This window comes from Pseudomassariella vexata (assembly GCF_002105095.1).
Source record: "Pseudomassariella vexata strain CBS 129021 chromosome Unknown BCR38scaffold_7, whole genome shotgun sequence".
Taxonomy (NCBI): Eukaryota; Fungi; Ascomycota; class Sordariomycetes; order Amphisphaeriales; family Pseudomassariaceae; genus Pseudomassariella; species Pseudomassariella vexata.
This window is the reverse complement of record NW_024467962.1, coordinates 1,840,856-1,853,865: the sequence shown is the minus strand read 5'-3', so window position 1 is coordinate 1,853,865 and position 13,010 is coordinate 1,840,856. Positions and strand designations below refer to the sequence as shown.

The 13,010-nt window shown below is 48.5% G+C and overlaps 4 protein-coding genes across 4 annotated transcripts; 1 reads left to right on the top strand and 3 right to left on the bottom strand.

The window, feature by feature from the left end:
• Window positions 1-2,644: 2,644 nt before the first annotated feature.
• On the bottom strand, window positions 2,645-4,850 carry BCR38DRAFT_458027 (uncharacterized protein; the record flags this gene model as incomplete). The annotated part of the gene is made up of 2 exons (XM_040862112.1): window positions 2,645-4,552; window positions 4,839-4,850. The coding sequence occupies 2 exons, from the start codon at window positions 4,848-4,850 to the stop codon at window positions 2,645-2,647; spliced, it is 1,920 nt and encodes a 639-aa protein (XP_040715720.1).
• A 723-nt stretch (window positions 4,851-5,573) lies between these two features.
• BCR38DRAFT_211548 (cfem domain-containing protein) lies at window positions 5,574-7,892 on the top strand. Its single transcript, XM_040854160.1, has 6 exons — window positions 5,574-6,145; window positions 6,210-6,342; window positions 6,400-6,584; window positions 6,638-6,742; window positions 6,793-7,175; window positions 7,248-7,892. The coding sequence occupies exons 1-6, from the start codon at window positions 6,038-6,040 to the stop codon at window positions 7,678-7,680; spliced, it is 1,347 nt and encodes a 448-aa protein (XP_040715719.1). The 5' UTR covers window positions 5,574-6,037; the 3' UTR covers window positions 7,681-7,892.
• Window positions 7,893-10,045: 2,153 nt separating this feature from the next.
• On the bottom strand, window positions 10,046-11,421 carry BCR38DRAFT_458026 (uncharacterized protein; the record flags this gene model as incomplete). The annotated part of the gene is made up of 2 exons (XM_040862111.1): window positions 10,046-11,012; window positions 11,081-11,421. The coding sequence occupies 2 exons, from the start codon at window positions 11,419-11,421 to the stop codon at window positions 10,046-10,048; spliced, it is 1,308 nt and encodes a 435-aa protein (XP_040715718.1).
• A 236-nt stretch (window positions 11,422-11,657) lies between these two features.
• Window positions 11,658-12,347, bottom strand: BCR38DRAFT_524383 (uncharacterized protein; the record flags this gene model as incomplete). The annotated part of the gene is made up of 2 exons (XM_040865295.1): window positions 11,658-12,090; window positions 12,294-12,347. 2 exons carry the CDS (start codon window positions 12,345-12,347, stop codon window positions 11,746-11,748), a joined length of 399 nt encoding a protein of 132 aa, XP_040715717.1. The 3' UTR covers window positions 11,658-11,745.
• Window positions 12,348-13,010: the final 663 nt, after the last annotated feature.

Below are 13,010 nucleotides of genomic sequence, written 5' to 3'. Positions count from 1 at the left end.
ACCTAGAAGGCCGGCTCTCTACGTAGTACTATTAGCGCGCCTAAGCGGGTTAGTACTAACGTGAACTATAAGTTATTTTCGTATATAAGTTACTTTCGTACTTTTCTTAGTACCTTTAAGTAATTTAGTAATATCCTATATATAACCCGTATTTTATCCTTTAAATTACTTAACTAAGCTAAATTAAAAGCTTAAAATATTTGAAAAAGTGCGAAAGTAACTTATATATAAAAATAACTTAAAGATTACGTTACGCTATAAAATTTCAGGGTTACGCTTTTTAGCTTAGATAACTAGCTAAAGATCGGCTTCTTTAGATTTACGAGATATATTATAGGAAGGAAGAAAAATATAAGCTAAGTTAAAAGGTTAAAATATTTGAAAAAGTGCGAAAGTGACTTATATACGAAAATAACTTATAGATCACGTTAGTATTATTAAAATTAAGATCGATTAGGCTGCTAACTATAGTATTAGCGTTCTCTACACTATATTCCGATTCGCTTTCCTAGTCTACGGTATCTTTCTTATGGAGCTATAAAGTTAGTGTCGATCTTAAATATTACACTAAAAACACACTAGAACTAAGCTAAATCGGCAATAGGTAGTTAGAGCTTGCCAAGACGTCACAGCCTACCGGAAGCACTGTTATGATTCAGGGCTGAGACTCTATTAATACGGTGGCAGGGGCCCTTGCCAGTCTGAAAAGTTTTGGCCAGAAGCTCCGTATTGGCGTCGTTTAATCAAGTTTTCCTCTCTAAATCCCGAAAGGGAAGTTGTCACCCCATACCTTACCAGGTTCAAGCTTGCCAATATTCTGGGCCAGCAGGACTCAGCCCCAGGTTGCTTCATTTGATTTGAATTGATCTGCTATCTGCTGTGTCGTGGCCGCCGTCAACCAGTAGACTGAAAAACCGGCTCACCATCTTATGTCAGGACAATTCCAGCACAACTGACAAATTCATAATTCTAGAAATACAGGATAGCTCTACTATCTACACTTGATGATTGATGCAATCATTACTCTTAAGCAACTCAGTTTGCGGGCTAGACATCATATTTATCACGTTCGTTGTTACCTAGCTGCTACAGAGTTTAGCAGGGGCAAGCCGTTTGTCTTGTCCACAGTTTGGCAGTCGTGTCAGCTCGACTTTGCGCTTGGCCTAATACAATCGACATATCAGGGGTAAAGTGGGCCGCTCGGGTTCCATAGGCCAAGATTGTGAGATGAAAATCTGCAGGTTCCTGGCTGGGCCGTCGTACTCAACTCATAATGATAAGTCATCATTGGCTCAAAAATGAACTGCACGCGACCGGAAAGGACGATACCATGCGACTGGGCAGTGGAATCTGATCGAGAGCTATACCCCTGTAGATATGGCCTTTTGGGACCATCGGATTGGAGCTGTTCTTCAAAGAAAATCCGTGATGTCCAGCGATGGATGGCTCGATGTGTCAAAGACTTGATTGCCTACGTCATCAGAGGCACTCAAACTCCTGGGTATGAAGGATTTAGCATAATAATAAAATAATAAAAATAATATTAAATACGCCGTAGGTGTTAACCCTCGGTACCTCTACAAGTACTCCCTTAAGGGGCTATATATGATATAGCGGGCCCTTAAGCCGCGTAGGGCGGTTATACAGGTAAACTTGTAGCCAAACGACTACTAAACCTCCTGTCCCTCCCTAAGTCTGTGCTACAACCCCTGCCTGAACTACCGATAAATGTGGTAATGTGGCACTTAAATTCGTCCTCAGGGGTGGGATGCTGCTGATGTGCAGAAGATGCTCGACTATTTTTTTGTCGCGACAAGTCGTAGTATCTGCTAATTGGGGTTCTCGTCGAGCGTATACATCTCAACCATACGCTCAAGTGGATAGACCGTAACGTGGTCAGACGCTCGCAAGAATCGCGGCGAGAGGGCGTGCTGCGCGCCTTCTATCGTGAGGGGACGGGTTCGCCGACGAGCGTTATCGGATAGGCGAGGTCCGATAAGGGGTCGGATTAACGATTCGAATTCTGGACCGGCTGTCGAGTTATATTCCGCCGACGTAGTGCTTGACGGTCGACTGGCTAGGATGCTCGTAATCCTAAACTGCACCAATCTCCCTATTATCGCTAGGTAGGCAAAGTCAACAAGGTAAACAACAGGTTAACTAAACCCCCTTATGTATCAGCTGCGGGATTCGGACCCACGACTCATTACCGACCCAAGTGGGCAAGACTCAAATCAGGGCTTATCTACCAGCGAAATAACCAACTACACCAGCCGACATTAGCATAATAAATACTTGATGAAGGGGCCATTTTCAAAATAAGGGCTGAGAACACAATAGTGCCAAAATAGCTCCCCGTTCTACTGCTCCACCGGACTTTTTGATCTGAACTTGTCCATACATGAATGAATGCACAGCCCAGACGTACTAAATGTCCCCATGGCATATCCATCAGGTATAATGATCTGAATATAGACGAGCATGGAACCAAGAAGAATGTTACGGTGGCAATGTCAAACCTTATCCGCCGTTAACGGCTACCCACAATAAAAGATGATTCCCAGTTCAAGATGAAACTGACGTTGAGTGAGTTAGCAATTATATTCATGCATTAGATGTAGTAACAGCTGTCCTAGATGATGCTTCACTCCAATCCTTGAATAATGGAATCCGCAATCTTCTCAGCTAGGGCATAAATCAGCGCCTGCGGGTGCCCTGGAGGCAGAAGGGCCAGGGCACTGGCATCGACAACACGTAGTCCATCCACGCCAATAACACGGGCCAAGTTGTCGATCACGGCAGTGTCCTCATCTTTGCGACCCATCCTGCACGTGCAGGATGCGTGCATGACAGCCATGACTGATGTCCGCAAGTTAGCGATAACCTCCTCGTCCGTCTCAACGTCCGCGCCGGGCCAGAATTCGCCCGTGGCGCTGGGGTCGACGCGAACACTCTTGACTGCTTCAGTGTTGAAAATGTCACGTACGCGACGGTAGATAGAGATGGCCACCTCAACGTCGCCTTGGTCGGAGAGCCAGTTGGGGTTGAATAGGGGCTTGACTGCGGCGCTAGCACTGGCAAGAGAGACGTTTCCGCGCGAGAGAGGCATGGCAATGGCGGCGATGATGGAGGCATACTGCTTTCCATCTTTGGGTTGGTCAAGCCAGGGTATGTTGAATTCGCCAATGTAGCCTGCCGCTGGGAAATATTCGATCTGCGGCCAGTCTTCAGGGTACTTGGCGAGGGCATCCCATGTCGACTGTGATAAATTGGTCGATGCGGGAAGACGCTCCCAGGCGAGGAGATCGGCGACTTGGTTGGTCAAGGGTCCCGTCTGCGTGGCGGCGTACTCGGCCACGCTCTCAGCTAGAATCAGGGGGTTTCCAAGTACTGCATCCAGGGTGTCGAAGGTGACCTCGTACGTAGGACCGAAGAGCACATGGTCTGTCAGGTTCTGCCCAACGCCGGGCCGGTCTGCGATCACATCGATGCCGAACTGGCTGAGTTGGTCAGCAGGTCCGACACCTGACAACATGAGCAGCTGCGGCGAGTGCAGCGCGCCAGCGGATACGATGACCTCCTTTGTTGCGTTGATTTTGTAGGTGAGCAGGTCGAGGCCTGCCACTTCAACAGCGGTTGCCTTCTTGTTTTCGTCAAAAACGATCTTGTTGGCCCGGGTTTGCAGATAGACGGTGAGCCTATCGCTCAACTCCTCCTCATCACGCGCCTTGTAGATGAAGTCGGCAGAGGTGAAGCGCACTTGCGAGTCGGGGTGCATGGTCGTCTGCGCATAGTGCCATCCGTTCAAAACCCCTTCATTGTACTCTGATGTAGCGACAATTCCGAGCGCCTCCAAGCCCTTAACGGCCCACGTGGACCAAACCGGTGTCCAATTAGGATAAGTGACCTGGATTGGCCCTCCCTCGCCTTCGGCCGCGAAGTCACTATGTTGGTACAAGGTGGTAGCGTTGGCAAGCCGTGTCTCATTGTTGGGTGGTGTGAATGTGTAGCTCTTCTTGAAGTAAGGAAGCATCGAGTCGAAAGTGTAGCTGTCATCGCCGACAGCTTCAGCCCACGCATCCAGGGCGCCTCGGTTGGGTCGGTGGTGGATTAAGAAGTTGAGACCCGACGTACCACCCAGACACTTCCCCTGCGCATAATGCATCTCACGCCCTCCTGCGCCAGGCTGTGCCGTCGTCTTGAAGCCATAGTCGACGGTTATTATGGAATCAAGCGGGTTAGATCCGACCCCAATGATGTCTCCAAGCGGCGCTGCGCCCACGATCGGCTTCCCGAGTTCATATGAGAGCCCTGCCTCAATGACTGCTACTGAAAAACCTGCCTCTACCAATCGGTAGGCAATTGTGTTGCCAGCAGTTCCGCCGCCAACAACAACGTAGTCGTACGACTTCTCCACGCCGAGAGTCCCCTCGACTGCGCCAAGTGCGACTTCAACCAGTCCGTCGAGAGTCGTCCAAATGCTATCCGTAATGGGGTCAAGAAGAGATGGCACAAAGGATGGCGCCGCGAAAGTGGATCGCAGCAGCAGGAGCTGTAGAAGAGCAGAATGCGTGGGCAGTCGCATCTTTCGAAAATAGCAAAGAGTGACGGAAAAATGTCTCGGTTATCTTCTGCTCGTCAATCTAGCAACTGAGAGGATGCACTGTAGAGCGAGCGCCGAGCGTTCCACTTGATCGTCGCAGGTCCATTACTCAACTTGCCCACAAGAGCTTGCCAAATTTGTAGTTTCATCGTCGGTATCCTTCTTTCTTCTCCGCGATCTTTCCCTCCAACTGATGATTCTGGGTCAAGCACCGCCTATTTGGACAGTAATTTGCGTTTGGCTTCATGTTGGCTTGCAGATCACTTCCTGTTGAAAATCGACATGTGCAGGAACAGCGTAACTACATTTCCGCATGCTACCCAGGACCGACACTGCTGAATCCTGGGCCAATTAATATCCACCGAGCCGTTTTTTTCGACTCCTGGCTCATGCTTCGGGAGCCCCTCTACACTCGGGGCAGGTGGGTCGCGGTCTGAAGACCTGAGATTGCTGATTCGCTCTACCTAAGAACCAACGAATACCCACAGCATTCTTCCTAAGTATCGAACCCCAGAATCCCCAAGAACTTGACAGATGATGTATGAACCGAAATTCGAGCCATCTGGAGGTTATCGAGAACCAGCCAGGGCAGACATGCTGACGTGCTCGAGACCACACGGCTCTCGGTATTAACTTACACGCTGTGACGAACCTGCGCAGACTTAGACTCAGCACCCGTGTATCTATATGTAAGTACACAACTGCCAGGCACACTTAGGTTCCATTGACCTGTTTGCTGATCACAATGAAAATTCAGTACCTGCATTAATCACATACGCTATCGGACTTGCTGCATCCCGAGCCGCGTTTGACAAGTCATACTAATGCATTGGCTACTTCGTATGCTTGGCCACTTCGTATGCTTGGCCACTGCCGGCTCTCGCCAAGGTCCCCTGTCTCCCCGCTCATGATGATCCATTATTCAGACACTACCTTCTGCTTGCAGCGGCTCTCGCGATCATTTGCTGTCTTGATCCCATCGTTGGAACCGTTCGATGGTAGTGAATCCTGGAAAGAAAACCTTGGAAGCCAAGTCAATGGTTCCCGCCTGGTTCCTCCAGTGGTTCTTGCCGTCTCTGGAGAAGACTTGGCTCACTTAAGTAGAATTCATCGCCCAAGCCCGCAGCGCGGAACACCATGTCGATCCGGAAAAAGATATCTCTGGGGCTATCAAGCCATTTCTGCCTCGGTTAGCAGCCATTCGTGTACGAGTGTTGTCAGGAATTGCGGCATGCAGATCACCCTGTTAGACAATGGCTTAATACTGAACACACTTTCATTTTAAATTCCGGTTATAATCTGTGAATACGATACGATGCGAGCGACCCTCGCCTTTGTCCTACCATCGTCGCACAACTACATTTCAAGGTCTGGTCCTCGGGCCAACGTGCCCCTTCCTGATCCTTTATTCGGCGCCTATCTTGACCATTGGAAATGTTAGTCTTGTCGTTATCCGCTTGGACGTTTGGAGCCCTGGGAATGGGAGTCCTTGCTGCCATTGATGTTTCGAGCCTCAACTTAACGGCGCTTCCCGACTGCGGTGTACGTTCTCATGCTGCCTCTATATTTCTTTTATTGGTAGGTATCGTGACTAACCTTATAGCAGCTCGCGTGCCTCTCCGAAGTGATTCTAGCGTCGCAATGTGGTCTCGACTTCGACTGCGTCTGCGCCAACACGACCATAGCGGCTGACGTTGAAGCATGTCTGCGTGACGGATGTTCCGTTCGAGATGCTTTGAGTAAGACCCGCCTGCATCCATAGACCCCGACTACTTGAGGCTGATATGCTCCTTAAGTTTCGGGGAAGTGGTCCAAGGACAGTTGCGGAATAGCTCCTCATGACAAATCTTTGGTCGTGTGGCTAGTTCCCCTCGTCGCCGTTATTCTGAGCACCATCTTCTATGCCTTGAGTATAGCATCTAGGCTTGTGGTGAGGACCAAAGGTATCGATCTCGGCGATATAATTATGGGAGGATGCGTGGTGAGTTGTCGTGCTGTTCGTCCTCCAGGTAACAATTCCGCTAACCCTTGCAGCTTTGCACTGTTCCATTTCTTTGGACTGCATTTCAACTCGCCGAAGATGGACTTGGCAAGGACTTGTGGAACATCCCCTACGACAACATACCATCAATTCTGAATGTAAACGTCGAGCCCCAACCATAGTCAGAATCACGAGCTGACCTCGAAAGCTATATTGGTGGGACGAGCTCTTCTATGCTGCCATTCTTCCGTGGACGAAAATTTCAATCCTCTTATTTTATTTAAAGGTTTTCCCATCGGGTCTGATCATCGTGGGCAGTCACGCTCTCATCTTATCGAATTTCGCATACTTTATCGCCTTTGAATTCGCAACCATATTCCAGTGCTTCCCCATTGATGGTGCATGGCGAAATTGGGATGGCTCCTACGATGCGTACTGCGGCAACATTCATGCCCAGAGCTGGGCATCCGCTGGTATCAACATCTTCCTTGATATAGCAGTCATTGTGTTGCCTTTGCCTGAACTGGCAAAACTATCCATCTCTTTACGGAAAAAGATACAGATAATGGGAATGTTCTCTCTAGGATTCTTGTGAGTCAACCAATGGTCGTGTGCAACCCAGTTTTAGATCGCATCTTACTGACTTGAGCTCAATACCACCAGCATCACGATTATCAGTATAATCCGCTTGAAGAGTCTAGTTGTCTTCGCCAACACGACTAATGCGACGTACGACTACGTTGAGCCAGGCTTGTTGAGTATCATGGAAGCAGCGGCGGGTATTGTTTGTAGTTGCCTGCCAGCGGTGCGCGCCCTGTTTAGCAAACTTGTGCCCTCGCTTCTTGGCACAACGAACAATGCCTCCACGCACTTATATAGTAACAGCGCCTCATCTCATCACCATTTCAGTCGTATCGAACCGACAGGCAACCGGAGTAGGCAAGCCCCAGCTGAGACGGAGTGGACGGTGCACAACACGACATTCAAGGCCTCGGCTCCCGTCGAGCTTAGACCTGTAGAGAACACGTCTCTTTCCTGGGTGGATCTCAATTATGGCAAGGAACCAACGAGGATGCAAATACACAACACAGTATAGCGTTAGCTAGGTAGAGGACGAGTATCGATTCCCACATATCAGGTCCGCGTTCTCACACATTACATCTCTATGATCTGCTTTACACTATTGGGGAAGGCTTGGTTTCACGACACCAAGGTGCCAAGGTGGAAAAAAACAAGATGCCTCAAAATAACAGCAAAGCACGGTTAGGCTCTGCCCTAGCCATGTCCAAGCAACAGGACTGCCACATATGAGGTGGCCAGACCACTAAAAATTTACCTCTGGCTCATATATTGTAGTTAGGGGCAGGGAGGACGTTTCTTTTCTTCACTTTAAGAAGTACGCAGGGACGGATCATCTTGATGATTTCTTCACCATCTTCAATTCTACCATCTTCTTCTTCACCTTCGTTTCTAGTCAGTTAGTCAGTTTTTAGTTTATTCAGTTCACCTGTATGTGCATTCAGACATAGCTTTCAAGAATCCATTTTTTTGCCTTTATCTTAGCCTTGAAAACTACAGGAGGCTTCATCTTGCCCTGATCAGACCAATCCAGTGCCAGTGACAGCTTCAATTCGACTCTCAGAGGCAGGCGTCCTATTCTGAGAATTGTCCTGTCGCAAATTACAGAGACACATTCGACCAACTTGCGCACAAGACCTGTAGGAGCTTCGCTATTACAACCAGCACTACGAGCTTCGTCTGATCAGACCTCAGATGGAATTCGTTTCTGCTGGAGCCGTCTTATCAGTGTGTTAGGTGGTGGGTATATCCTACTGACCGCCTGACCCCGTTTCAATATGTGTCCTGCATAAAGCATTCAACGTGCGCCTCCACAACACCTCGGCTATGCCTACTTATACGGATATACCAACCACATTGACCACCTTTTTGTATGCTGCCCTGTTTTCCAGGGTTCTACGGAACTGCCAGTGGTACTTCATTCTCAATTATTATATAAAAAACACACATAGTTTAAGGATTCAAAGGCTTACACACGTTCTTTCAAGCCCTCTTTTAGGAGGGCCCGTCTTTCGAAGAAAAAATCCAATTTCTAACTGTATTTTCTTATTTCGTTTACCCTGGGCTATTCGGATAGCTGATAGGTTAAGAAAACCTTTTGTGAAGTTGGCTTAACGGGTCTAGGCCGTATTTATCGAATTCTTCATGTGACTAGCCGTCTTCTATAAATAAGTCTGCTACCTCGGTGGCCTAAATAATAATAGGAAACTTCTTCTCCTTTGTTTTTACCCTCCTATACAGAAATCGGCGAAATCAAGCCTAAATCGGACGGGTTTACCACCGTTTGGAAGCTGTTAAAAGCTCTATAACATATCAAATTTGCAGTTAGACGCATTTACCCGCTACAGTGCAATGCCGCCCGCTTCGAACGGCATACCCCCGACCTGTCCGGCGTTCCTTGAAGAAGTCGAATACACTAGCGCCTACGCGATTACTGAAGTAGAATAGGTAGCATAGGCGAAGAAAGGGCCTATCAGTCTATATTAGGCATCTATCCCGTTAAATAAATAGGTTTCAATAACAAATCGTGGGTTAGTTACATAAACTCGCCTACGATGTCCATTCCTACCCCCGCCTTAGCATTCTGCTACGCGAAGTCTAGCAAGAAGCTATCGGCGGCGCCCCTACCACCACCAACCGGGCGTAACGACCAGTCTAGCCGATTTGTGATAATACCACGCATGAGCTCTCACTTCCTCGCATCATTGCATCATCATAGGCATGCTAGCTGAGTGTCCATGTGGTTCACAAGTGTTACATGCATCGGGCCACTCGTCCCGTTTAACTACGGTAACTGGCGTTGTTCAACCCTGTTCCTGTTGTCGTATACAAACGTCCTCCATCGCGATATCGAGAATTGTCATCACTACTCGTTGCTAATCCATGCATCTGCGCGGTATTGCGCGTACCCTTTTCGTGTACGTGATTCAGGATAGAAGCAGATAATCCTTTGTGGCGGCTCTAGCTGCCGGGAGCTGATGACAGCTGTCCTTAGCAGTCTATTTGACTTCGCCGGCATTAAAGGCCGTGAAGTAATATATGCCAAGAAAAAGGATAGCGCATTTACCAAATAAAGCTTCAAAAATCAGGAACAGAAACTGTCTTAAGATCGGGATCACAACAGCATAGTCATTGGTATTGTATCTCGATAAAGTTAGCGTCTTGATGCGAGTGCATATGGGGCGTGAATTGCTGTATTGGGAAAGGTTCTATAAATTGGGAAGAGTTAGCCAGGTCAGCTATTCTGGCCTGGCAGAGCTTATTTATAGCCCTTATCATGTATATTAGATAAGTTGATCTACATGATGTGTGAGGTCCCCCAATCGTCACGTATCACGTCTGAACAAATATCGTCCAAAGAAAGGCTATCGTCAATGCTCGTACTACTCCTGTCGCCCTAGCATATCTCTCAATGCCCTTGGCAAAGCCTCATACTGGGGTAGGACAACTGTGTCGTGGGTTGTCTCTGGTACCACCTCGCTCTCGTAGAGCAGATAACTATGCTCGTTTCCGTCGCCGCTAGATCCCACATTGGTCTCGGAAAAACGCTCAAAGCATTTATTGAAGTATTTTTCGCCTTTTTTCTCAATCATCTGGTCCTTCTCCGCCCAGAATGCTTTGATCACGAAGGGATTGTTAGTTAGTGCCAAGTTACTTTGGCCCGTCTCCCGGCTCGTACCTCCCCCTATTTCCCGGGAGAATTCTCGCATCTTGGCTTCCAGAGCGTTAGGGTACGTCTCATAATCATCGCACACACCCCATTCTCCGGCGACCCCTTTCCGTAGTGAGAGTAGGGCTTCGTGATTAGCAGCGCGTGTGCTCTCTTCAAACATTGCGTGCATAAGTTCTTTGGACCTAGCCGAGTATTCTGCAGCCGAAACTCCACAATACTCGCGGCAGGTCTCATCGCGCTCATGTCTCGGCAGGGGCTTTGTCCTGCCACTGTCTCCCGAGCCACCACCCTCCTGGTCGGCCGTGGAAGACACCGGCAGCGCGCTAGATACTATACCCGAGAAATGCACAGCAGGCATCATGGTGGAGTTGACGAAGCGGACGATGTTGTCGAACTGGTTGATGAGAGGTGAGGGCAGATACGAAGAGATGGACAACATCGTCATGCCCGAGTGCTCTAGGCTGACCCAAGGTGAGAAGAGATACAGCTTACGATTGGACGGGGGCAAGATCCATGGCAACTCGTATATGGTGTTGAGCGCATAGATGACACCACAGCTGTGAGCAGCAATGGACACGTGCTGTGCATTGATGGTGCGCATAAGAAGGGGCACTGTTTCGAGCCAAACCGACAAGCGGAGCCCTACATCGACTATTGTCGAACCACCCATTCCCGGCCTACGCAAGCCGTGATAGTTAGAGAACCGGTTCCCTCTTGAAAAGTTGCTTCTGGGTCCCGCTCTTACCTATCGATCACAACAATTCTCATCCCAAGACTCTGCCCTACATGGTCGGTCATGCTGACAAGCAATCTCCCACCGTACATGCCACCAATAAACAGCACAGTCGGCGCAGTGTCGCTGTCCACGCCGCCGACGGCATAGGTCACGGTTAGCTCATCATGAGCGTCTGTCGCAGGAAGCGTGAATCTGCGATTGAATTTTTCTTGTGCGATATATTCTCTGGCGCGAGACTCTAGTTCTTGCTTTGTTGGTGCGGGTGCGGGGGCTGTCGCTGACGTATCTGGTGCTGGTGCCAATCCTGCCTCGGCGACCAAGTCTGGCGTGGTGGTTCTTGCGGCAGCCATTGTAGACTGAAGGAAAATAGATGAGATAGTTTTGGAGCGAGACTATTGGGCGGGGATTTGCTGATCTTAACTTCACATTCACAGATTCAGATACTGGTAGTAGACAAATACATCATTGCTTACTGGCCCGGGATGCCTCCATCCTCCGGGAACAACGGAAGGCCTCAGCACGTGACGCGCGAAAATTTATGGACTAATGAGGCTGCAACCTTTTGGTATGCCTGGATAAGACACTGCCTATAAGTAGGTACGTTAATAAGTATCGATTCTGCTATGGCCGTCCGTGCATCAAATCCCAAATATATTGCTTTCCGCTCCTAAACTCTACGATTCGTAATCGTATACAAGCCGTGCGGTTTCTCTAATAGCCCCCTTAGTAAACGCAACACCACCCGTCCATCGTCCATGTTGGATACCCCAAACCTGCTCGTTGCGCCAGGGCTCCGACTCATCAGGATTCACGCTCCACATGCTCAAGCGGACTACGTACGTCTTTCCGGCATCGTAGCCCTCCCAGCCCTGCTTAAGGAAATCGTCAGTCTGGACGATGCCTTCACCGTCGTTTGTGGTAGTGCTGCTGCCGCCCTTGACGCCGTTGAGTATCTCTTCAAGCAGACACAGCCATATGTGGCTTTTCGACTTGCCGATGACGGGCTCGGTTTTCTCCACCTCGTTTGTCCCATGTATGATATTAAGAAAAGCAAGGTTAGGAAGGTAGGGAAGTTTGTGGTTACTAGAGGTTGTTTTCCTTACAAGACCTTGGATTCGTTCTTGGGAGTGACTCTGCGCTGTTCTTTTATTCAAACTTATGTCAGGTGATTGCTCCTTTGCTGTTTGTGGCGTCGAGATTCGGGTGCAAGAAAAAAATCGACCAGCGAGAAGTTGCCGTTGAAGTGCGGCAGCGCCAGATGTTCTGGGACGGCCATGGTGTAAGGTACGTCACAGAGCCAGGTAAGATGAACTACGTCAACAAGCCACCAGTAAAATGGCAGGTAGTATTCGCTGGTTGATGAGGAAAAAAGAACTGTACAATTGGAGGGCCCTGCCTCCCTGACTTTGTATAGGGAGCATTGTCGTTTTGGAAACGACTTTAAAGACAAAGACGTATTTCGCTGAAGTACAGTAGTGTCCAGCCAAAGAGGAGGTCTCGGATGTTCCCACTTAACTTAGATTCCGCAAGAATCAGCCTTGCAATATACACCCGTATTATTAGCACATCATCAGTCGCTTTTTACATTACCTGACTATTATCGTGAGGCGTGTGGTATCCTCGTTGCACTAGGAGAGATCATAAGGGGCATAGGCCTCTACTGTTTTTTTTTCCAGATATAGTAGCTAGTCTACTTCACTGCCTTTATAAACGGTAGACTTCTATAAGGCAGTATAATAAACAAAACTTCAAAAAACAAATGATAGGCTATAGCCGATCCGTTCACTACATACGAAGGGTTAAGAAATATACCAATGTTATCCCTAAAGTGAGAAACACCCTATGTAGAACGCTGTCGATAATCCGAAAGTGAAGCCAAAGCTAGTCTACCCAACAGTTAGTCTAACACCACAGTTAGTATCTTAGTTGTCGCAAGGGA